A 26,876-nucleotide genomic window follows, 5' to 3' on the forward strand; every position below is an offset into this window, starting at 1 on the left:
AAGATTATGAAAGACTAGCTTTTTCCAGGGCCGGAACAGCCATATCGGTGCCCTTAGGCAATACAATTCCCGTGCTTCTTTCATCATCTCTCTTTTCTAATACGGTATTTGACTAATTTGTATATGTTTTATAAATTAAAACTAGACAATGCCTATTATCGAATAGAAATTAAATTTTTAAGCTACCTTTACAAATAACAAAGTTATAAAGGTTTGAAATTCAAGATTAGACAGAGAAAGACATACTGGCATGTGACGTCACACGCCAGTACTGCCATACTTGCTGTATAGAGAAAAGCGTTTGAGAAAGAGACAGGTGTATAGATTTTTCAAAAAATCACTTTAAATCCAATTTTCAACCGATTTAAATTTTCTCTTCGCTAAACACTATCTGTTTATCTATATTTTCATAATAATATTAAGATATGGCAAAATCAGGAGTTGTCAAATACCGTATTCAAGTTCAATCAAATCAGCTGACAGCATGCGTCGAAAAATAATAATATCCACGTCATTATGGCCATAAATGTTCAGCCAATTAAACATTTTCAATTGCTTTTGTGGCCACGCCGGGTCGCTAGGCTTTTCCTTACTCAAACAAAAGGTTAATACGACCTTGAAAATTTCCTGCTGCAAAATTATGGTGAAAACTTCTATCTGAATAAAACTTTTGTCACAACTGGTAATTGAGTTATCTGCACAAATTGATAAGTATTTGTCTGTATATATTTTTGAATAATGAATGAAGTTATTATCTATCAATTTTGACCTCTAATGGGGTACTTATAGTTTTACTGAGATTAAGTCGTTTTGAAGTGAATTTCTAATAAACCTTTATATTTGCTCTTTATCCCCGGGGCAATTCAATAAATTCGCCCGTACTTACTTGTCTACATCATAAAGGCAACTTCTATTCAAAATTTCAGCCTTCTCAGTCAGTCAGTTAGTCAGTCAGGATTTATCATTTTATATAGGTATGTGGATTTGATTCCTAGTAGTTGTAGTTAGTGTTCCATTGGTTTTGACGACCAGATGGCCTAGTGGTTAGAGAACCTGACTACGAAGCTTGAGGTCCCGGGTTCGATTCCCGTGTCGGGGCAGATATTTGTATGAAAAATACGAATGTTTGTTCTCAGGTCTTGGGTGTTTAATATGTATTTAAGTATGTATCTATGTCAATATAATTATATTTATCCGTTGCTTAGTACCCATAACACAAGCTTTGCTAAGCTTACTTTGGGACTAGGTCAATTGGTGTGAATTGTCCCGTGATATTTATTTATATTTATTATTTATTTATTGGTCTGCGCAAAGTGGTTCGCTGAAGCTGAAACTTTCTTAATGCGAATTGCTAAGGAATAATTCGCTCCTATCGCCTGTATTTCCGGATAAATGCGCTCTAGACTGCCACCTGACTCGACTGACCACAGGTGCCACCGACGCACATGTGCGTTCAAAATGTATAAATAATTATGACAGCGGCACTGGGGGAAGTTCCAAAAACGCATATATGCGTCGGTGGCAGTGAATGCGTTAAGGCTAGAGTGAATAGGCTGTTACTGAACCAGTGAGATACACCTTTGGCCTCATAAGCACTTTTCTATGTATATAATGTCTTCAAACGAGTAGGTAATTCTTGTTATTAATTATTTCGGTGATTTCGGTAAGTGCTCTAACGATTTTGACGAAGTCGCTATGTGGGGGGGATTTCGGGGGACAACAATGGGTCTATATAGCTTGGTTCTATGTCTGGGAAAATGCGTGGGTATTTGCAGGTTTAAGCATGTTTTTAGGGATCTGTAGCCAAAATGGCAAAAACGGAACCCTTAAAGTTTCGCCATGTCTGTCTGTCCGTTTGTCTGTCTGTCTGTCCGTCTATCCGTAGCTTAGCTTAGAAACTATTAGTGCTAGAAAGCTGTAATTTTGCGTGAACTTTGCATTTATGCCGAAAAAAGCTTGCAAAGTGGTAAAATAAAACGTAGGAAAAAAGATTTTTTAGGGTACCTACCTTTCATGGTCTTTTTTTCTCGCCTAACCTTAATAATTATGGTGTGGTTACAGTTAGATACTTAGATCGTTTAAAATCATTTCGGGGTCGTGACGAAGATTTTTGATACATTGATTCGCTTGCAAAATATTTAACTTTAAAATGGTTTTTTTTTAAATCGCCCCATCCACCTCTAAAATCAAGCTAACTACCTGGTAATCTATATGACTAAATTAAAAAAAATGGAATAAATTTCTTATTTTTTCATACAGCTCTGAAGTTTGAAAAATCAAAAACGCTTCACTAGAACATCGTAAACTAAGAATTTTTGCACTGTTTTACTTCGCATAATTAATTACCTTAATTCTCGATTATCCTTAAAACAGTAAGAGCTTATCTTTAAAATAGTTAGGCGACTAATGTCTTGGAAAAATAACCTTCATTTGACCTATTGAATGTTCTCTTATTAAGTTGACTTAAATCAAAAATAACACGGTGTATTGGTGGAAATCTAGTGGAAATAAAGGAACCCACATAACTCCGTTGTTACGTAATAACCCTCAAAGTTTGCTATACGTAAATTATCGCAAACGTCTTTGCGAAGTAAACAATTCTATTTATAATTGATCCAATATCATTGAACTGGATCAAGTCGCACGTTGCTGAGCTATTGTTAATGATTAACCTTGTAAGTAATAATTAATGCTAGAGGCTGGATTATACGTATCTATCTAATATGAAAACTTGAAATATCAATGAAAACTGTCAAAATATGCAAGATTACGTTAAAAAAAGGATTAAATGTTTATTTATTTATTATCATTATTAATATTACTATTAAGGGGCTACCCGAGGTTTTCATCGATTATTGACAAGTTTTGAATCGTATCTCCTACTTTTGCACTACAGATAGAATTATAAGTCAAACGGCTATCGGTTCTTCAATCTTTTATCTCCATTTTAGTCTACCGGATTTTGTAAAGAAATATTGTATGATTTTTTTAAAACATTGTCTGAAAAAACACTTATTTCGTAGGTATCTCTATTGACGTGAAAGATCTAACATATACAAAAATCTACATATTTTGGTTTGTCTTTGACGTCTCTAAAAACTGGTCGAGGGTTTTCATTTGAAACTAATTAACACAAAAGTTATGGCCAGAAAACTAGTTTTTTGGCCTAAAATTGTTCAACTTTGATGCCAAATATCTCGAAAACAATGAACTCTAAGTAAATATGGGATACTATATTGCTTAAAGCCGTTGTTTTTAAAATAATAAGTTACAAAAATCATTAGAAAACTAAGGAACTCAGATCAAAGGTCATTGGGGCCATGGGATCCCCTTAATAATAATTAGGTACTGTAAGCCTTATGGCCTCTTATGAGCAGAGGATAGTGAGTTCTAACCCGTGCAAAATTCATGTGTTTGAGACATTAAACTTTGTTCGGGTTATCGTGATTATGTAGGTGCAAAGTACGTTGCACTTAATAATTATATGGGCTCTTAGCCTAGTAATTTTTAAGTATAAATCTTACTCATTTGTTTAAAAAATAAAAGAAACGTTAATTGAAAAATAATAGGTTACCGCCTTTCTGTCAGCATCCAAAATATGACACAAGATATCTTTAAATTTGTCTTGAATACTGAGCGGCAAAGATCTGGCCCTCAAATGTATGCTACTAAATGTTTAGGTAATTTTGTGTGTGGCCAAATTTTGTGCCGCTGAGTATATCTCAACTCAACAGGGAGATTGAGTTAGCCTGAGCTCATTTATCAATGTAGGTATTTTAAGGTTTTCTAATTGTAATTTCCAAGACGTTGATTCAGTGACTACATTTTCGATCAAAAATATACGCTCAATAACCTATACAGGGTGGATCAATGACACTGATCCCACCATTTGCTTAAATATTCCATTTTCGGGAGTGTACCACCGCTAGGCAAAGCTCCCCCCCTTTCCGCCATTCGTCCATCGAGAGCATGTTCCTGCTGCTCTACTTGATAAGCCTCCAAGTCGTCCAGCAATTTCTTCGGTTTGCTTTTTTCATAATCCCGAAATCGGGATTCGAACCCGGGACCTTAAGCTTCGTAGCCAGGTTCTCTAACCACTTGGCCATCCGGTCGCCAAATGATGTACTTATTCATAATTTTGGTATATTATTAATGTTAAAAATATTGTAAGTATATGTACTTTGTTGGTGTCTCGAATAAATAAATATTCATAAATATCTCGTGTATTCAAAACATACAAACATAGTTTATCTCTATATCAATACTGAACTAATATTAGCATAGATATACAAGCTAACCCAATACACAATAGCTGTAAACTCGGTATTGAATTTCAATACTGAGTGAATAATGTCAACATATTGTATGTTTCGTAGTGTAGTATAGAGCCAGGGGCTGTTAACAACACAAGTAATTATGTTGGCATCAGAGCTTCTACCCGCTTATTCCTCGTAAATAGGTCGCACACATAATTCAGTTCGCATTTTTCCTGTGGCCATTTCTTAGGATACCGTACCCAAAATGTGACAAACTGGACCCTATTAAGAGAAGTTTCCCTGCCGGCCGCGCGGCCGCGTTATTTATTCGTTTGGGATATTGCCGTCTTTATCGCTCGTGCGTGACATAAGCGCTCGCAGCCGTCCCTCCCATGCCTTCCTCAACGACGTCCGTAATTTATATCGAGATAGCTGTAGGCTTTTCAAGATTTGGGCGGTTGAATTTTGGGTTCCGTTGTCCTCATATTACGCGAAAAGTATAGCACAGAAATCAATGATATTTTACAATCAAGATATTCATTATATTTTCTATGCCTGTGGTTTTTTCGATTTTTGTAAACATGCTTTATTAGTCTGTAATTCTCGTGCAAAGTTGTCATTTTTTTTTGTCGACTTTTGAGCTCCTGTAATTTTGATATTATACATTTATACATACATTATGAAAATCTGAAAAACCACAGGCATAGATAATTACGTCTAGTCCATACCTACAAAATTTCACCTATTTCTGTTGCCTAGTTTGAGGACTTTTTTGGGGTTTTTTTGGGACTACGTTTGTATGGAGAATGGAACGAAGAGACTTCTCTTAATGTAGCTATACTGTCCATTCCTCTCTCAGTCACAGGGCTATATCGTAAAAACCGTAATAGGTAACTTTGACCCATATTCAAACCACAAGTATAAAGCCGAGTTTAGACTTGCAAGAAAAATCGTGCACGTATTGCATTACATTATGAGGCCGGAAATACGAGTCTGTAGTGGTCAATCGAGCGCCGCAGTGTAATGCAACTTGCACGATTTTTCTTGCAAGTCTAAACTCGGCTTAAGAGTCAGCTTGGGCGGTCAGCTGAAATCAATCTTAATAAAGATTTTATATAATAGGTTTTTTTATAGATATTAATTTTAAATAAAATATTTTTCAAGTATAACTATGTTCGTAACCAGTTGCATTGTTTCTAACATAGTATATTGGTATAAGGTAACATGTCATAACTACAACAGGTACTAAATCTGCACCAAGTTAATCTCCAAGGCGGAAATTACTCTTCAGGGCCACTAACCCGACCTTACATTATTTATTTATTTATTGTGAAACAAACAATCATACAAAGACAAGGCTTCGTTGTCAACCAATAAGTATTCTCAGCGGCACAAAATTTGGCCCACTTTGTATTGTATAAAGATACAAAATTACAATACAATACAAAGACTCTTTATTGTACACCAGAAATAGTAAGCGATACAGAAAACAGAATGTTGATTAGATTTACCTTCATTTGATGCAATCGACTGCAATATTTATCTATCTTTGTAAAAACTTATGTTTATATATAATATAAGCTTTGGCAGATTTTAAATTGGAGTAAAACATTTCTGCGATACTTTCGTTTTTCGGAGGATTGGAATTAAATATACTTAACAGAATATAAAAAATACAACCTAATACAATTAATTCTTTCATTTTACACTTTGAAATGCTTCGCTGGGTTGAAATTTTAGAAAACGTTAAAGTACTACGCGTTTCTTTTGCCCGCGACTTCATACACCATATAGGATTATATCCCGAGAAATTGTAAAGTAGTGCACCCTAGTGCACCTCTGCATTACTTTAGGTCCATCTATGCAAAATTTCACACCGTAGCATGCTGAACGGTTGTGTTGCTCTGAAAATGAGCTCTGGTTGAGTTCGAAACGCGTCAGTGTAAAGTGGTGGTGGTGATAGATAGATTTGTGTGATTTGTGTATTCTTACAGTGTGGAGGTGGAGGAACTGCATGAACACACATTGCATGGGCACAAAAGTAGCTATCATAGAGGTCGCGGGTGGGCAAAGTAATTGTGTCAGCTCGTTGAACGTACATGTAAAATTTCGTATCTATGCTATCAGCCCTTGAGGAGTTTCGTCATCAGCAGACGACCCTGGCTGCAGCATCAGGCGGTGTATATAATATAAACGCATTGTCATTGAAATTTAACAATCATGTAAAATCTTTTGTGTTTAAAAGTTACTTCGCCAGGATGAGCAGGATGTCACTGCTAAATAATTGTGACCAGATTTACATCAGTTTGTATTACATGTTATCAGTTGGTATATAAAATTCTCTTTACTTATTCGTTTTATCCCGTGGGATATTCGGAAAATCTTTGAAACAGTTTTTAACTATTAGTATTATCTACCTGCATGCCAAATTTGAAGTCTTTAATATTTATAATTACGGAGTTAGGGCCACTTTGAAGCGAAAATATAAATACCATTTTATTCCCTATCCCATAGGAATTTTGATAAAACCTGAAATTTTTATTAGCTGTTATTTTTACCTACTTGCTCGCCAAATTTGGACTCTCTAATAATTATAGTTACGGTAAAAGGGTCAATAATTGAAAGTGAAAATACAAATCCTTTTTATTCACTATCCCGTGGGAATTTCGTTAAATCCTGAAAAGTGTTTTTAGCTGTTATAGTACCTATTACCTACTTGCATGCCAAATTTGAAGTTTCTAATAATTATAGTTACGGAAATAGGGCCATTTCAAAGTGAAAATATAAATTCCATTTATTCCCTATCCCGTGGGAATTTCGAAAAATCCTCTCTTAGCGGATGCCTACGTCATAACATCTACCTACATGCCAAATTTCAGCCCGATCCGTCCAGTGGTTTAGGCTGTGCGTTGATAGATCACTATGTCAGTCAGTCAGTCACCTTTGAGTTTTATATATTTAGATAATACATACAATTAGAATCTCGGAAATGGCTCCAACGATTTCGATGAAATTTGGTATGTAGGGGTTTTCGGGGATGACAAATCGATCTAGCTCGGTCCCGAGCAAAGCGCGGTCGCCCGGGTACTTTTGATTTAGCAGACCTGGATATTGAAATCTAGATTTGAAAAAATATCATATGGATTTATCTGTTTTTAATAAAATATTATGACTTTAACTGCATTTTTCTCAAAAACCACTCGGATCATACTTAACCGTTGAAATTGCAAGAAAACTAGTTTATTATCCTTTTATTTACCAAAATATTTAATAAATTTCAGAATTGGATTCACCCTAGTTTGAAGTTAAGCGACTCAAATATTAAAGGAAGTACAACCAGAATGTTGTCTCTCGGGACTCGTGGGTTTTCTTCATTTTCCTGAAGTTTCAAATGAGAAAGAAAAAGAAAACCGACCTTTGTTTCGAGTTCTGAACAACATTATCAAACAAGTTGGTTGTACGTTGTTTTGCAGACAACATTTTAATAGAATTTCGTGTAACAGTTTTTTTCTCATATTATTGTTTCATAGAATAATCAATAGGTACATGGACGACTTACTTTGAAGAAACTTGTATCATTGAGTTTTGTTACAAATAAAATTTATTATTTAGGTATTCATTTCATAGAATAACAAATCATCATCATCATCATCATCCCAGCCTATATACGTCGCACTGCTGGGCACAGGCCTCCTCTCAGAATAGAGGGCTTGGGCCATAGTTCCCACGCGGGCCCATTGCGGGTTGGGAATTTCATACGCACCATTGAATTGCTTCGCAGGATTGTGCAGGTTTCCTCACGATGTTTTCCTTCACCGCAAAGCTCGTGGTAAATTTCAAATGTAATTCCGCACATGAATTTCGAAAAACCCAGAGGTGCGAGCCGGGGTTTGAACCCACGACCCTCTGCTTGAGAGGCAAATCAAATATTCTTTATTATTTTATTATTTAGTTGATGTAAAACGTATTACAAAGAAAAACTTTTCATGTCGTGGTAGTTTCTAAACGTTTTAATTCATACCTGCGACAAAATGCATACCCTCCAATAACGGTAACGATTCGCTTTCTGGTGTGGTCACAGTTCTTACCTAACCTAACCTTCTTTTCTGGTAGCGATTCGCTTTCTGGTGGGGTCACCATTCTAACCTAACTTACTTTTTGATAGCGATTCTCTTTCTGGTGAGGTCACAGTTCTAACCTAACCTAACTTACTTTTCTGGTGGCGATTCGCTTTCTGGTGGGGTCACAGTTCTAACCTAACCTATTTTTCTGGTAGCGATTCGCTTTCTGTTGGGGTCACAGTTCTAACCTAACCTAGCCTACATTTCTGGTAGCCATTCGCTTTCTGGTGTGGTCACAGTTCTTACCTACCTAACCTAACCTTCTTTTCTGGTAGCGATTCGCTTTCTGGTGGGGTCACAGTTCTAACCTAACCTATTTTTCTGGTAGCGATTCGCTTTCTGTTGGGGTCACAGTTCTAACCTAACCTAACCTACTTTTCTGGTAGCCATTCGCTTTCTGGTGTAGTCACAGTTCTTACCTACCTAACCTAACCTTCTTTTCTGGTAGCGATTCGCTTACTGGTGGGGTCGCAGTTCTAAACTAACTTACTTTTTTGATAGCGATTCGCTTTCTAGTGAGGTCATAGTTCTAACCTAACCTACCTTTCTGGTGGCGATTCGTTTTCTGGTGAGGTCACAGTTCTAACCTAACTTACTTTTCTGGTAGCGATTCGCTTTCTGGTGGGGTCACAGTTCTAACCTACCTTTCTGGTGGCGATTCGTTTTCTGGTAGGGTCACAGTTCTAACCTAACCTACTTTTCTGGTAGCGATTCGTTTTCTGGTGGGGTCACAGTTTTAACCTAACCTACTTTTCTGGTAGTGATTCGCTTTCTGGTGAGGTCACAGTTCTAACCTAATCTGCTTTGCTGGTAGCGATTCGCTTTCTGGTGGGGTCGCAGCTCTAATCTAACCAAATATAACCTATATAAAGTTACTATATTAAAGTGTGTTAAGTTTTATTAAATGATGGACAACATAACGTCTATTTTTAAAGTTTCGTTGAAATAAAATATCGTGAATAAACACACCGAACAAAAATATTCTTTAAAAAATAATTCTATGGTTTGACACAATTTTTAAATAAAAAGTTTCATTCAAGTAAATGGTAATTTAAACAATAATATTCGAAGTAAAAGTACAAGGATTAAATATTACATGAAACATTTTCTGCGAAACGAAATTCTGTGGAATTTCCATCTGTGAAAGAAGGGAACACCCAAACAAGTTAAAAGCGTACTTAAGTGTCTGAATTTATGTTGTACTCACTTGACCTCTAGAAGTCTCGGTGCTCGCCAGCTCACTGCTTTCCAAATACTCCGGGGTTTCCAGCGTCCCGGTGGAGACATACTCCTCAGAGACCCCCACTCTCGGCACCCCTACATTCTCAAAACACCGTAACCACGTCACTATCAAAATTGTCACTAGCCATTTCATCGTGTACACATTATTCACAATACATTGAAAATCTTACACTTAAACAGAAAATCTTACACTTACACAGAAACTCACTGCTTCCCAAACAACTTACTTTTTTTTGACACTCACTTGGTTAAAGTTTCACTTTTTCCACCACTTTTGTGTCCACACGATGACAGTAACTTTGATTTAATAAGCTTATTAATTAAATCCAATTTATAACAGTTTTCTATCGACCAGCTATCAGATAACCGATATCGAAATATTTAGATTATTTTAGATACAGCATGCGACGAAGCGCTTGCGTAGTGTTGAGGCATGATCTTAATTGGCGGAGGTACAGTTGTCTTTCCAATCGACTTTTAAAAAATGAGAAGGATTTATGTTAGTACTAGTTACTTATATTTTATTATTATAAGTAACACTTCTGTTTCAGCTTTATGGTGTGCTCTGTTATAAATTAAAGTTTATAATATTATGTTGTTCTAAAATTAGTTTCGAATGTTCTAATTTTCATTTGTTGTAATTTTTAATTTTATTATGTACAATATTGACAACTTAATTGTAAGGTTTGAATTTCAATATATCTGACTTGTCTATCGCATTGGGCATACCTGTAATGATAGACTTAAGTTTCGCGTAAATGTAGGTAAATACGAAATTGTGTGTGTTTGTATGTTTTTATGTTGGTCCGCCTTTCTCGTCGAAACGGAGCGACGGATTGACGTATTTTTGGCATAGAGATAGTTTATGGGCCTGAAAGTGACATAGACTACTTTTCATCCCGGTAAAATGCACAGTTCTCGTTCCCATTCGCGATAACCGAATTCCACGCGGGCGAAGCCGCGGTCAAAAGCTACGAAACCAACGAAAAAGTGAAAACTCCCCGACTTTAAAAGTTCAATATCTCAAAAACGGCTGAACCCATTTTAATAAAACTTAACTGAGAACCATCGCAAAGAAACTCGCTTTCACGTGAAAAAAAACGCATTAAAATCGATCCATCCACTTAACAGCTACAATATCACAGACTGATAGACATTGGCCGTAGCAGAAGGCAATAAGTTCTCCTTTATCGTAACGTGAGCAACGTTGTAAAGAAAATCGTAAAGATTCAAAACTTACGGGCTTCCCGCAGAACACTTTGAACCGTTTGTATAAAAAGCAAACTATTTGACATAATAATTTGTTGGCTTGTCTAGACTTTCGTACTCTTAATAGAACAGGTGGTTAGATTTAAGAGTGAATTGCTCAGGTGGTTTTATCTTTTACCTGATATAAATTACACAGTGCTTTTGAAGCGAGCGTTGCGTCAGGCCAGTGGTATTTTTACTAGGCGAGTTAGATACTATTTATCCAGACGGAGAGGATATGATTGTTTTACAGTTCAGAAGTAGACTGCCTTTTATTTGAGACTAGCTGTTGTTCGCAACTTTACCCGTATCCCGTGTATTGTTTTTATTTTACACGTTCCCGGATTAGGTAAAATATGTATAGTCGATGTAACTTGTTAACATTCTATATACCTAGGTGTTTTTTTTTCTATCGTTTCAGTAGTTTTAAATTTATCTTTAGGTAACTTTAAATTACAATATCGAGACATTGTTATTTCAAAGTTCAGTATTTCAAAAACAGCTAAACCGGTTTTAATAAAACATATCTAACTAAGAACCACTGCAATGAAACCCGCTTTCGCATAAAAAATGGCATTGAGATCGGTCCATCCATTTAGGAGTTACGATGCCACAGACAGACATGACATGCAACTTATAATACCCCTCTTTTTTGACTTCACACTGCGTAAGTACACTAAAGAAAGAAAAAGAAAAAAAGAAAGAAAGTTGTTTACAACCTGTTGTGTGTTTTTTTTACTAAAACATAATAAAGTGTGATTATTAGGGCCCTTCACTATAAGTCCTTAAAATTTGAAGTTTTATCAAAAATACACGCTGTATACCCAGCGAGCGCCACAAAATACACTCTGTATACTTACCCAGCGAGCGCCACAAAATACACGCTGCTTACCCAGCGAGCGCCACAAAATACGCGCTGTATACCCAGCAAGCGCCACAAAATACACGCTGTATACCCGCGAGCGCCACAAAATACACGCTACATACCCAGCGAGCGCCACAAAATACACGCTGTATACCCATCGAGCGCCACAAAATACACGCTGTATACTCAGCGAGCGCCACAAAATTTAGTCCACTCTTCATAACAAATTACATAGGTAATAATGCTGCATACATTTGAGGGCCAGATTTTTTGCTGCTCATTGTAAAACAAAGAGATTTATTTATCAAGTTTTATTAATCTTTCTTAAAACAATTTCCGGTTTCTCGGGATAAAAATAATAATTTCCGCTTTCAAAAGGTCCCTGAGTCAAATTTACTTTTGATAATTTATTTTTGTTTTAACGGGACTTGATCAAGTTTATCATTAATGATTTCAGGTTGGAAGCAGGGGCTGCCAAAATTTTTTTTGATAATAACTCTGCGTTAACTTTATTAACTTTTACGATCTCGCGGCATCACTTCTATTGAACAAACAGCTCTATCTAAGTAGCTCTTATCCCGTGAAAAATTTGTAAAAAATCCCTTCTCATACTCGAAAAACATGTCTGCCAAATTTCAACTTAAAATAAACTTTCAAATAAATTTATGTTAAAATGTTCATGTTTAATACACGCTCTTTTTGCTGACTGTACTTTATGTTGACTGTACTTGCATTATCATCCAACTTACATATACCTATATACCAAATTTCATATCAATCCGATCACTGGAAGTGAGTCAAAATGAACTTACAAGATTTAACCTAACAACAACGACAACAAACAGCGCAAGTTAAATAAAAGCTATGTATGGGATCCCTTAATTAAGAACCTGAGTCTAAACAACTTCACTAGATATATGTACGTTCAGCGGAAAACAAGTGTAAAATACTTCCGCCTTCAAAAAAAAGCATTGAAGATGTATAAAGTCTCCCAATGTCAGAGTTATAATAACAACAATTATAGAGAAGAAAAAAAATTTGAAAAAAGAAAGAAAGAATTATAGAAAATTTATTATAGAGATATATTTCAGGCCAAACAATCATTCAACTTTTGGATTCCGAAGGCAAGCATAGGTACCTACGCATGCCGCCCCCTTTAGCTCTCATGCACACATGTCCTGCTGAGATGCCTATATATTTAGTGTGAACAGATAAGCATGACATCCCCGCCAGGAGAGAGATTGTTCTTATGGTAAACAATTTATCCATACTAAATTATAAATGCGAAAGTATGTGTGTTTGTATCTATGTCCGTATTTCACGTCGAAACGGAGCGACGGATCGACGTGATTTTTGGTATAGAGATAGTTTTTTCTCGGGGGAACAGCGCGCGATAACCGAATACCACGCGGGCGAAGCCGCGGGCAAAAGCTAGTTTATTTATATTAGTGTGAAGAGGTTTCTATCCCGTAAAACCAGAATAAAAGACTCCCCCCCCTCCAATTAGCGTCAAACATCCCACAACTTTGAGAACACCCAACTTCTCCAGATTCGTTAATAATTGGATTTGTTGAGTGCTAGAACACTGAAGTATTCCCCGATCGAACTTATAATTGCGTTTGTATTTTGCTCATCAAGGCCCCTTATACTGGTAGTTTTATCAAAAAGTTTAGACATTAATTAGAAATGAGACTGTCTACTTAGTTACATCTAACTGTTTAATGAACAAGGTAAACTGACAGCTCGAAACTCTTGAATTTAATAATCTGATATACGATGTACTTACATCCCTTGCCGACGTAGACAAAGAATAAAGTTTAGCGGAATTCCCAGGGGCCTAAGCTACGCTAGCTAGTTTGCACGGAGCAAGTGGACACTTATTGAAAAATAACACAAAACAGATAGGTACAGAAGTCAATCACATGTATGTATTTTACTTTTCATGCCTACGCTCGGCGGTCGCTCTAGGGTTGTCAACTATGGCTTATGCACAAAAAATCTAGTTGTTGGATTTATTGTTGAGATTCTCAACTTGAGAATGAAACGGGAAGAATGGAAATATAAATTAATAATAACTAAAATATTTTAATGCTATGTAATTGTTATATTACAAATTTGTCACAGAAAATATGCTGCGACGATTTCGAAATTGGCGAAATACACGATTATTATATTTTAAAGTTTGAACTGTAAAAATTCGCATTCTTCATTATTGCACAAAAAAGTTCACAGACGCGTGTTTCAAGCGGATGGTACTCGCGCTCGCACTGGCCCCAACCGGTCCGAGATATACCTAGTATCCGTGAGCAGTGCCTATGTGTGCGTTGCTCGAGCGCACTTTGTACGTAGATTGATTTCTGTTCTATCTGTTTTGTGAAAATAGTATGAGCAGCGCTAACTGCACGCGTCCCGTGCGATGGATTTTACCTACACCTGCGCCAGCAGCATAGGCCATAAAGGTCTCTACCCATTACACCTTACATTACACTGTATCATACCATCAGCAACGAGTCAGGCAAAAATATATTCTTTGAATTGAAAAGTATGAAGGTGATTTTCCACCGGCAAGGCGAGACGAGAGTTGAAATTTGCATGGCATATTTTCAATCCTCTCCTAGCGCATCTTCGGTGGAAATAGTAAGTATTGACGAGGATGTGCGAGACTTGAATTGAAATATTTGTTGTTGTAAAAATAAACCGTATTGCTTCCAACATAGAGTATAAATTCAATGTGCTTCTCCACCGGCGAGGCGACACGAGGAGCGGCGAGACGAGAATTGAAATTTTTGTATGGCGGCGCCCGCGACGGCTCGCGGCGGGCGCACGAGAATGCAACACGCTTAGCTTCGTTGCTGCAGGGCTACTACTCGAAGTTCGTATCGTACCGTCCCTCTCACTCTCGTATTAAATAATATACTTAAGCGTCGGAGGGACGATACGATACAAACTTCGATTTTCAAATTTCGTAGTAGCCCTACTGTTTATTACTTGAGAATACCGTCGATAGGTACTAGCCATTTCTACTAGAGGTCGCTGTTAACACGAAGCGCGACCGCTGCAACTGTCCTTTATTTGTGCGTGACATATAGATGGTTGCACGGCTCTTTTGTGTTCATGGAATACCCACATTATCGCGGTAACTATTAATGTCAATCGAAGCAATAGCTATTAACGTAAATTTTTAGTGGAAAAGAGCCAGTGCGATTTCAATTCTCGCCTCGCCTCGTCTCGTCTCGCCTCGCCGATGGAAAATCACCTTGAGACTAGGCCCACTAGCATGTTTCCTAACCAACCGTCGCCGTTGCGTGTCATGTACGGTACGCGCGTACTGCGCGTACAGTACGCGCAAGACATACCGTTTCTGAGACGTTCCTGCTACGGTCTTGGCATGATCCGGGTAGAGACTTTAAGTTTTTTTGCGACGAGTGCAATATAATGCACAAGGTAGTGTGATAGAAGAGTTAACGTACTTAAATACATATCTAAACAGCCATAGCTTCAAATAACGTATACAACGACCTTGTGGTTAGTGGCATAAGGGTGTATAGATATTTTTGACGTCTTGGTAAACCCCCTGTTTCACTAGCCATTGATTAAATTTATTTGACGGATAAATGTGATGCCGTCTCTGTGTGTTTTGTTCGAATAGACGGAGATGGCATCACATTTATCCGTCAAATAAGACTTATCAATGGGTGGTGACACAGCTCCTTACAATATCTGAACATTGATCAATATATGAAACCTTTCGTCAATCATTTTTATAAATCCTGGAAAGCATTTACAAGAGCATTCTGTCAAATTAATCGAACCATTTGCCAAATATTGGGGAATAATTAGAAGACAATCTGTACAATCTAATGCTCCGGACAGGCCTCTTCCCACAATAAAAGGCGTTCTCCAAGGCCTTGGGCCCTTGCACCATAGAATTTTAACGAACATGACTGCAATAAACTATCCCCTGAAGTGAATATCGTAATTTCGTTGCCTTAGTATTTTGCCATATCTATGCCCGAAATTGATTCTTGATACCGATAACGACGAATTAATTAAAGTGACAGTTATCCGCGATAACCATGAAAATATACGTAACGTACGGTGGTGATTAATTGCGAAATCGATTAGGAATTAAAGTTATCACTTTCGTTTTATGCATTCTTAACCTTTTACCAGATCGTGGGATCTCAAGATGTACCAATTAGTCCTTTAAAATTTTTCATATTCACGCTATACTATTTAATTAACTAGATGGAATATCGAAGAAACTTCGGTACCTAATGTTCACAATTAGGTACTGTTAATTTTGATTCCAGAAACAACGACGACGAGCGAAGCACAACTCGCGAGCCGAGCGAGCGAAGCCAAGAACATTGAACAAAAAATTAAAAAAAAAATTGTAAGGAGATAATAAAGTGTTCTTGTGACTCAACTTCCATACAAAACTTAAATTTATTTTACTTATAGAATTAATATATTTTTCCACTTCTATCATATTATAAAAAAAAGCCGTGGTGGCCTAGTGGTTTGACCTATCGCCTCTCAAGCAGAGGGTCGTGGGTTCAAACCCCGGCTCGCACCTCTGAGTTTTTCGAAATTCATGAGCGGAATTACATTTGAAATTTACCACGAGCTTTGCGGTGAAGGAAAACATCGTGAGGAAACCTGCACAAATCTGCGAAGCAATTCAATGGTGTGTGTGAAGTTCCCAATCCGCACTGGGCCCGCGTGGGAACTATGGCCCAAGCCCTCTTGTTCTGAGAGGAGGCCTGTGCCCAGCAGTGGGACGTATATAGGCTGGGATGATGATGATCATATTATTAATCAGTCTTAATGTGGATTAAATTACGTACCTACAGGATTTTTAACACCATGTATGTGGAGCACGGTATTGGCGGAGATTAATTATAAAGGTAATGTAGCATACATAACGTCTTTCGTGCGGATAAATATTAACAGCCTTGGGCTCTTTAAACTTATATTTTCTCCAAATGGGCTTAAATTTTGTAAGGCACCGTAGTACGTTTAACTCAGTCTTTCCCAAAGTGGGCGATAACGCCCTCTTGTGGGCACTGGAGGCCTAGAGGGGGGCGGTAAGGGGCCCAGGAAATCTTCACCTTTGTGCCTTCATTAGGCGAGTGAAAAAAATTGAGAGGCGCTACAAAATAACTGATTTTCAAAATGGGCGTCAGACGAAATAAGTTTGGGAACCTCTGATTTAACTTGAAAATTATTAGTCGCTACAGTCAGCATGCTTCGTCAATATTTTTCCTGCACCCACAGTAGGTACTAATAATGCTGTAAGTGTCCATGGGCGGCGGTGATCACTTACCAGCAGGTGACCCGCATGCTCGTTTGCCAGCTATTTGATAAAAAAAATCAGCAACAGACCAGATCAGAGCGTAAAAATAATTGAAATTGATTTAATAGGTATACGCCATGAATACTAACCTAAAACCCCCACCCTGCATCATACCGGGCTCAAAAGTCCCCAAACAGCCACTTCCGTTACCCTACTGAATGGCAAAGGTTAACCTGTTGCACTAGATCGAGGGTCGTTGCCCCTGTCTCGTAATCGACGGCCTAACTTCCTAAACAAATTGCGAGCTGCAGAAACCTAGTAGTTTTCGTCAGAATACCTACCTACTTGGAAATATTAAGTTTGAAGTAACTCACTGTTGAAGTAATTTCAAAATAATTGGCTCTAGCCAAACAAACCTATTCAGTATCTTAAAACTTAAACGCTCTCGTGAAATTAGTATTGCGTGTGTAAGCGGCAGTGGTTGCTTCCCATCCAGATGATCACATGGTCGTTTTCCCCTCTTGTATATAATTACTAGTTTACCTGCGGCATCGCACGCGTTAACTATTCGATCTGGTAGTTCCAATTGAAATTCCGGGATCTTACAAAATTCCCCTGGGAATTCCCAAAATTTATATCGTGATCTTCATTGAGGTTGTGTTAAGAGTGTTGTGAGGCGACCAGATGGCCTAGTGGTTAGAGAACCTGACTACGAAGCTTGAGGTCCCGGGTTCGATTCCCGTGTCGGGGCAGATATTTGTAGGAAAAATACGAATGTTTGTTCTCGGATCTTGGGTGTTTAATATATATTTAAGTATGTACCTATCTATATCTATATAATTATATTCTATCTATATCTATATCCTTAGTACCCATAACACAAGCTTTGCTGAGCTTACTTTGGGACTAGGTCAATTGGTGTATATGTCCCGTGATATTTAAGTATTTATTTAAGAACAACTGTCCAAAATTTCAAGACCCTAAACCAAGTGGTTGAAATTTCAGGATTTTATTCCTGTCCCGTGGGAATATCTGGATAAAAAGGAGCCTATGTGTTATTCCAGACGTCCAGCTATCTACATACCAAATTGCATCCAAATGCGTCCAGCCGTTTTAGCGTGAAGGAGTAACAAACATTCACGTACACAAACTTTCGCATTTATAAATAGCTGTGACCATGCGACACTATTGGCGAATACAAATTAAGATCACTGGTGAATTATTGTACGGCTTCTCAGAAAAAAACAATCGGCCAAGTGCGAGTCGGACTTGCGCACCGCAAGTTACATACAAATTTGTAGGTATCTGTATAAGTATTATCCTGTGTTAGCAGAGGCCCTCTCCTATGCAAAATGTACAAGTGCGAGGTCATTTTCGATGGTTACAAACAGACAGAAAAAGTTAGATTTTCAGGATTTTAGAAAGAAAGAAAGAAAGAAAATACATTTATTCACAACACAAGACAACAATATTATTAGGTAAAAAAAAAACAACACAAAGGTATGTGGCATTGCAGTTGTGAATCGGACACTGGCTCAGCATAATGCTGAAGCGTTAAAAACACCCCAGCGCTGATTTTCAGCCAGCACCGTCGGCAACCCTCGGACCGTTATAAAGACATACTACATAAGACTACATAAATAAATAGATATTTTGTAAACTGTAAAACTAATTTATTGTGTGACTTTAAAAACATAAAAATAAATGTATTAGGTACGTAGATATAATTAATTTTACAACTATTATTATTATGCACTCACTTGCTAAGTATACACCCTAACGCGGGCTAAAAAGAAAAATTAAATTAAAGAAAGAAATTGATACAAAAAAACAAAAAAGCAGTTTTGTGAAATAGTGCTGGAAAGGAGAAGAATGAAGATGTTCGTCGTGGTTGTGCTGTAAGAGCTACCTTTATACCAAATCGGAAGTGTTTAGGATAGGCTGGAAGTATATTTTGATCCCCTGACAAACTTATTTAATTACTAATGGGCTTTTTCATCACCCATTGACTAATTTTATTTGACGGATAAATGTGATGCCGTCTCCGTCTATTCGAACAAAACAAACAGAGACGGTTTCACATTTACCCGTCAGATAAATTTAATGAATGGATGGTGAAACGGGGGGTAAGTATCTTTTGATTGTGCTGGCTTAAAAGTTTGATTTTTTTTGTGGCTTAGGGACATCCTTCAGAAATTATTTCTTACTAGCTTTAACCCGTGAATCCACACGCCTACCTATACTATTACTGGTTTAACAGTGGGATTGAAATTCCAAAATTTTGCAAAAAAAAACCTCGTGGAAATTCCCAACACAGTTGATTTTAGTACCTATAATGTAAAAAAAAAATGTGCAAAGTCTCATGTTCCGGATCCCAGCGATATGAGTTTTTATCTCAATCCCGCGTAAATAAATATCTTAACTACTTATATACTATATTTCATACAAATCCATCCAGCCGTAAATGAGTAACAAACATATGCACGCACACACGTACGTAAATATGGTACTTAACGCAAGAAATTAACCTTGATTCAAGTATAACTGCTAAATAATAAACTTCTGTTCTCTATAACCAAAATTGTTAGGTGAACTGTATACATATCAAAGAAAATATTCTATACTTACTAGTCAAATAAATGAAATTAAGGTTCACTCAAGTTTTATCGATAAAATGAAATAAAAAAATAATCTGCTTTTTATCGGTAGGTATAGGTTAAGTACATTAAATTTAACTAAAAATAATGGCTTTGTATTGTGTTATGTTGTATTAATAAATATTAGACAAGGAATGTTATATAGAATTATGTTTCTTAGTATTTCCCTTTTACCAATAAAACTCCGTAGCCGCTATTTTCTTTTGGGTAGTATAGAGTTTGTTTTATTCTGTAGTAAATAGTTTGTACAAAGTTATTATCCTCGATAATAATGTAGTAGATTATTTACCTCTCTATAAGCTATTTTCCGGGTATAACTCGTTTAATACCAAGTAATGCGTAAAATACATATAAAACATAGGCGTTCTACCACTATGTAGTATGTTATTTAATTTAGAAATTAAACCTTGAATGCGCTAAGCCAATTTCATTATCTATTAAATACTTGTTTGACTTTTACGTTTCAAATAGTTTCAATCATTGTAAACAGAATTTTTAATTTTACTTCTAATTTTGATTTGATTTTTAATTTTTAATTTTGATAATTAAATTTCTGTATTACTAATCCTAACAATCTATACACAGTCAAGTGCAAAACTATGAATCTTTTCGAACCACTCAAAAATATGTCTCTCCCGCTCTCCCTGTCAAATATTGTCTGTCCCTGACTGAATGCTCCTCTCATCCACTCAAAGGTTGGCTGGTAGAGATCCCTTAAAGGAATAAGTTCGCCTTTGTACATATGTCTCATTGTTTGTCAATGAAGGCTATCGCGTATGAATTCACCGCTAGAGGCGCTAGTGTAGCGTGAGGTCTCCGAAAAGTCAAATCTAATAGCTTTTGAGTGAGCTACGCGGGTTTATTTAGAATTAGAATAATTTTGTGAATATTTTGCATTACCTGAAATTAATTATGGCAATTATGCGTTCCGGGGCAATGAATGTCTGCGTTTTGAGACAGTTTTGTCTTTCGGAAACCTTTGTCCTCCCTTTTTTCCGAACAAAACGGGGACTATGCAACACTGTGGCATGCTCGATATTTTTATGGTACGTTTTTAAGGTGTATGAACATGTGGTGGATTTTAATCTAAACTTTGTTTTCACGCCCGTAATAACAGACTTTGACAGCCATACTTAAAAACCTCACGCACCAGTGCGCCATCTAGTGAGACAAAAAACGATAGCCCTCATTGTGTTTGTTTACTTATTTTGTACAATAATGAGTTTACCTACATACATAGGTACATACGAGTATTTTACCATCTGTGGTACATCTTTTTGAAGGTTTTCAGTCCGTATTTCTGCACTCTTCTGTACCGCAGTCGGCAATAAACTTTTCATTTTTATTATTATGAATACATATACCTAGATTATTAACTTAATTAGAAATCTGTCTGATATTTTAGAACTTTTCGTAATCACAACAAACTGTTTTAAAATACCATCCGTGCCTACACAATACTAAAAACACCTCTTAGTAAAATGTAGATGCTTAAAAATTCTAGGCTCCATCGATCTCTGATTGTGTACAACCTATTTACTGAAATTAAAATATGTACCTACAATATTACCAAAAACTAATGCCTAAAAAACATCACTGTCACTGAACTTTGTTTAAACTATACTTAGTCAAGTTTAACTGAAGTAAAATTAAAAACACTTGTTTTTTTATCCGGATAAAGTTTGCGAATCGCGGAGAGACTGGGCAGGGCGGGCCGCCCAAACGGAAGCCGAGTCTAAACTGAGACGGGCCTTGCTTGGGCGGCGGTACCACGGAAACTAAACTCGATTGGGCGGGATGGGCTTGAGGCGAGTATCGGGTGAGAACGCACCGGCTTTTTGTTGTTTTTGTTTTAACATTATGGCAGTAAAAAATGTAAACGTATACGAACGTTTATTTAATTTATTTTCAGTCAGAATTGGTTTAGAGGATTTATTTTAGAAATATAACATTAAGTTTCCGAATTCATTAGAATAAGTATGTTATTTATTTGTAATAAATTTAACAATCGGAATAACTTCGAGAACAAACATTAAATACATGTTACTTACAGGACACAGTAGGTATGTACATGTAGTTACAAGTTATACTCATGTTCAAATGTTGTATAATTTTTCTGCTAACACGGCATATTATATCGATTGTTTGATTTACAATGTCCGAGATCTGTTCCATAGTAAGCAGCACAAACTTTGCCATTTTTAACCCCTGACACAAAAAGGGTGTTATAAGTTTGTATGCAATGTTTGTTTGTCTACCTGTCTTTATGTAGCATCGTAGCTCTCAAACTGATATACCGATTTATGGAGGATGTAGGAGGTTTTAAAAAAAATCTAAGTTGGTTATTTATTATTATATATATGCTTTAAACATATTATTATGCTCAAACTATTGTCTAAGTGTGGTACTTATGCAGATGAGCAAAGTAATTGTTTTAGTTCATTGATATGGACCTCCGCAAAATAACAACGAAAATAAGGTGAAAACCGTTAGTAACCCGCAATCTCGCCCGCAATTCGGCAGCGTGTCACAGAACTGATTTAAGTCATTGTTTTCGAGCTTTGTGCTTCGAAAGCTTCCGTCGAAGTTCGCGAAGAGACGGATTAGTGGTTGTTTAATTACTCAAATTCAGGGCAACAAGTAAATGGAAGTGTTTTAACGTAATAAATAAAACACTTGGCTTTTGTTTTGCTCGGTGTTGATTTTTCAGTGGTCGGGGGTTTTGACGACGAAAGTTTTTGGGGTTGTGAATCTTTAATGCCGCATACTTATATATGAAATAGGGTGGCAACTAACAGCCTTTATCTCGAAAATAACTGAACCGATTTAAATGACGACCGGATAGCCAAGTGCTCAGAGAACCTGACTACGAAGCTTAAGGTCCCGAGTTCGACTCCCAGCCCCGGTAGTTTTTATGAATAATACTACGATACCTACGGTTGATATATGTTCTCGGGTCTTGGACGTTATGTATTTAAGTATGTGTTTATCTATATATGCATGTTTATCCGTTGCCTAGTATCCATAATACAAACTTTGCTTAGTAGCAGTGGAGTAGCTATCGTATGGACAGGTGGTGCAGTGCACTAAGGCCCCGGAGCTCAGGGGGCCCTGTAACCTAAGCTTTGTAAAGAGGGGAGCATAAAGACAAAAAAACTTGTGAGCAGGCTTGAGCCATTTTTTCAAAATGTTTTTGAAGGCCAATATAAGTTCAAGCTACTTGGAAAGAGGGGGTGAGGGCCCGATTCTTTCTCTATGCACCGGGGCCATTGTCCACCCAGCTACGGCACTGCTTAGTAGGTATGGGGCTAGGTCAATTGGTGTCAATTGTTCCATGATAACTATCTATCTATCTAAAACCTTTGAACAAGCAATTCTTGTATGTAACCATAGTAAAACATTGTACTTTTTGCAACCTTAATAAATAATTTTGATTTTTTTTCAAATCTCGGAAACGGCTCCAACGATTTCGATGAAATTTGGTATGTAGGGATTTTCGGGGATGACAAATCGATCTACCAGTAGCTTGATCTTATCTCTGGGAAAAGGCTTATCATCGAGTTTTAGCCCGAGCAAAGCTCAGTCGCCCAGGTACTTTATGTTTATGTAATGTAAATCTACAGTCTACACTCATCAAAAGTGCCTAGGGACAATTATTATCCTTAGAAAGTTTTGAACATTCCGATATAGGCATATTACTACTGAATTAAAACATCAAATTGTCTACGGCAGGTTTCAACCTTTTGGTTGTAACGGCACACTTTTCGTTCCAAAAATAGCCAAGTGCGAGTCGGACTGGCGCATAGAGTACCTAAAAGGTTCTGTACCACTACCATGAGTTTACAGTGACTACTCGATAGCGACGGCGTAAATTATTTGTATGGAGAATTGTACAGCGCCTCTACAAATAAATTACGCCGTCGCTACCGAGTACGGTCACTGTAAACTCATGGTAGTGGTACTGTATAGTATACCCATAATATGTATAACATTACGGACAGAGGAGGCTTATTAATAGGGTCTCGGTAACACCTTTTGTACGAATCGCATACACTTCGTGGCGATCGCGGCACACCGTAAAATATACTTACGAGTTACGCGGCATATCTTTTGTACTTACCACTACCATGTGAGTTTACAGTGACCGTACTCGATAGCGACGGCGTAAATTATTTGTAGAGACGCTGTAAAGTTCTCCATACAAATAATTTACGCCGTCGCTATCGAGTACGGTCACTGTAAACTCATGGTAGTGGTACTGGTGTGTCGCGGCACACCGGTTGAAAACGGTTCTACGGATACTAATAATGAGTAGGTAACACAAGACTTTTTTGATGTGTATAGTTGATCTAATACAAAAGGGATTATTTCAAGTTAATGTCTGTGGAATGTGAAATGTGTGGACAAACATAGGTATCATCCCAGCCTATAATACGTCCCACTGCTGGGCACAGGCCTCCTCTCAGAACAAGAGGGCTTGGGCCATAGTTCCCACGCGGGCCCAGTGCGGATTGGGAACTTCACACACACCATTGAATTGCTTTGCAGGGTTGTGCAGGTTTCCTCACGATGTTTTCCTTCACCGCAAAGCTCGTGGTAAATTTCAAATGTAACTCCGCACATGAATTTCGAAAAACTCAGCGGTGCGAGCCGGGGTTGAACCCACGACCCTCTGCTTGAGAGGCGATAGGTCAAACCACTAGGCCACCACGGCTTCTTACACTTAAACATAGGTAAGGAGTGTTTAAATATCTACATATTTAACATACCCCTTTTTCTTAGAGACCATAAGTAAGTATATTGAAAAATAACTTGACGACATTATCCGAATACTTAACGGTTACTATCTCATAATGTCAAGGGGAGATATTAATAGAAATTTAGCAAAAAAGTAATTTAAAGGCATTAAATTGTACCGTTTTTGTCAAAGTTAAAACCTAAAATTGCTAAAAGTGGCTCCGAAGCCGTAACGATTCGTGTGCTCGAGCAGATCTGCCTACCCCATTTTGGAATACAGACGTGATGTTTGTGTGTTTGTAAATTATTATTTTTTGCAAAATTTCTGTTAATCTTCCCTTGTTCCTGAATTCGAAAAAGGCCGGGGCCTTATATAGCACGATTCACAAGAGCTCGAATCAAATGAACGAAAATTGTCACTTGGGCGCCTATAAGAGCTTCTGGCCGACAACAAAATAAAAAATCTACTACAAAAGCTTTTTTCCTTTTGAAGTGCGGAACCTTAAAAATCGTTGTGTTTAAAGCTTCTAACATGAACATAATGCGATATACGACTCAAATTTCAAGTGATGTGGAATTTGTACTTCTTAATTAACATTAATGGAATTTAGGAAACCCGGCATTGAAAGGGCCGCCGGCCGTCCCGGAAAACGTATAACCTCTTCCCTGAATCGGGTCCCACATAAATTCCCGTGTTTACGGCATATTTACCGCAGAATCCCGGAAACCGCGACGCACATCAGATTAGACTGATATTTTTTAATTCTGTGGAATTCAATAATATTTCGCTTCTACTGTAGTTCTAATTGAATATACCCACTCATTTAAAAAGAAACATGAAGAGAGCAATCACCATAAAGTTTGAAGTCAAATGACAGGGCATACGGTACTATTAGTTATTCTGTGATTAAATTCAATTTTTAAAATACCTACAGCGACTATCTGAAGTTGTAACTCACTCATAGTGAACTAAACGGACACACAGCTTAGCTCTACATGTTTCGGACTAATTCAGACTAATTAGTAGCCCTTTCTCACGGAGCACACGCCAGGGCGGCTGCTGCAAAACGCACACCCTTGTTTTCTTTTGACTAGTATACACGAATAATTAAGTATTTAGATACAACTGAAGTTAATATAAGCGTACCGCACCGTACTTCGCGCAGGCATCAGTCATTTCATCCTCACCACCTTGATGATTGGCAATCTAGCACCGTCCGCTTCAAGCGAGACTTTTTCCACGCACGACTTAATTATGGAACCAGCTTCCTGGGACAGTGTTTCCGGAGCGGTACAACTTATTGATCTTTAAAAAACTAGCTTATCTATCAGTCTCTCAAAGGGCCGGCAACGCACCTGTGACACCCCTCGTGTTGACAGGTGTCCATGGGCGGCGGTGATTGCTTCCCATCAGGTGACACACATGCTCGTTCGCCCCCTCATCTATATAAAAAAGCGTGTTAGAAACCACACCGCGTCGTTGGTCGCGCGCAGTGGTGCCGGGCCGTTAGGCCCTTACCACACTTGCGAGCAGCGAGTATTTTGTATGGAGGATGAAGGCAATCACGCAACGATCGAGTTCGCCGCGGCCCGCGACTGATATGTGTGTACAGTCGAGTGTAAAAAAATTTGGACTTCTCTAACCTTTCAAAAATATGTACGACAGACTCTTGTTCCGACGTAGTAAGGACGTGGTAACATATTTTTGAGTGATTCGGATAGATACATATTTTTGCACTTGACTATACCTATAGAAAACACGCTCGTAACTCGCAAGTGTGATAAGGCCCTTATGCATCAACAAATAGACTTAACTAATGAGAAGACCCTCAAGCGTTCGTGCGAAAGAGCGAATTAAACTTGACCTTCTAATTAACACGAAACTGAAGTTTAAGCACGTAATGACATCTTAAGCCGGAAAATTAGTTGTACAAAGCCAAAGTAAGTACAGCAAGCTACACAGAAAATTAACGCCCTATTAGCCCCTAGCAAGCTGTTTTTAAACTTTAAATATTTAATTTAAAGCTATAAAATATTACAGGTTGCCTCAACGATATTTTTGAAAAATAACCTAACTTTGAAAATATAACGGTTAATTTAGCCCCGTACGTACTCCCCGGTCGGGTCATGAACACATTTCTGTGTAAGGATATGTGTAGGTACCTAGGACAAGTTTCAACAGCAAAAACCTACCCGAAAATGTCAATCAGCTCTCGGACTATAGCCTTGACTAGAGCCATTTTGTATGTTAGGTAAATATATTTTTAAGGGATGTAAACCGTTACATTAACCACTACAACTTTGCGTGTCTTAGAGGCCTCTTTCATTGAGGGGGACTGGGCGCGATGTGGATTTCCACTAATGCGATTGATACTCGTAGATTCAGGCCTTATACTAATAAAATACGAAAATCGAATGCCATAGTATCTCCCCTGGTACCTCCACTGTCCC

At 37.6% G+C, this 26,876-nt stretch overlaps 1 protein-coding gene across 1 annotated transcript in view; it reads right to left on the reverse strand.

Annotated features, from left to right (window-relative positions):
- LOC141437291 (uncharacterized) overlaps positions 1-21,402 on the reverse strand; it is a 218,060-nt gene extending 196,658 nt beyond the window's left edge. The window contains exons 1-2 of the mRNA XM_074100564.1: positions 21,259-21,402; positions 9,585-10,093 (exon numbers count right to left, since the gene is read on the reverse strand). Of these exons, the coding sequence (XP_073956665.1) occupies positions 9,585-9,752 (168 nt within the window). The 5' untranslated portion in view covers positions 9,753-10,093; positions 21,259-21,402. The remainder of the gene's footprint in view (positions 1-9,584; positions 10,094-21,258) is intronic.
- Positions 21,403-26,876: the final 5,474 nt, after the last annotated feature.

This window comes from Choristoneura fumiferana, chromosome 17 (genome assembly GCF_025370935.1).
Source record: "Choristoneura fumiferana chromosome 17, NRCan_CFum_1, whole genome shotgun sequence".
In the NCBI taxonomy this organism is placed as follows: domain Eukaryota; kingdom Metazoa; phylum Arthropoda; class Insecta; order Lepidoptera; family Tortricidae; genus Choristoneura; species Choristoneura fumiferana.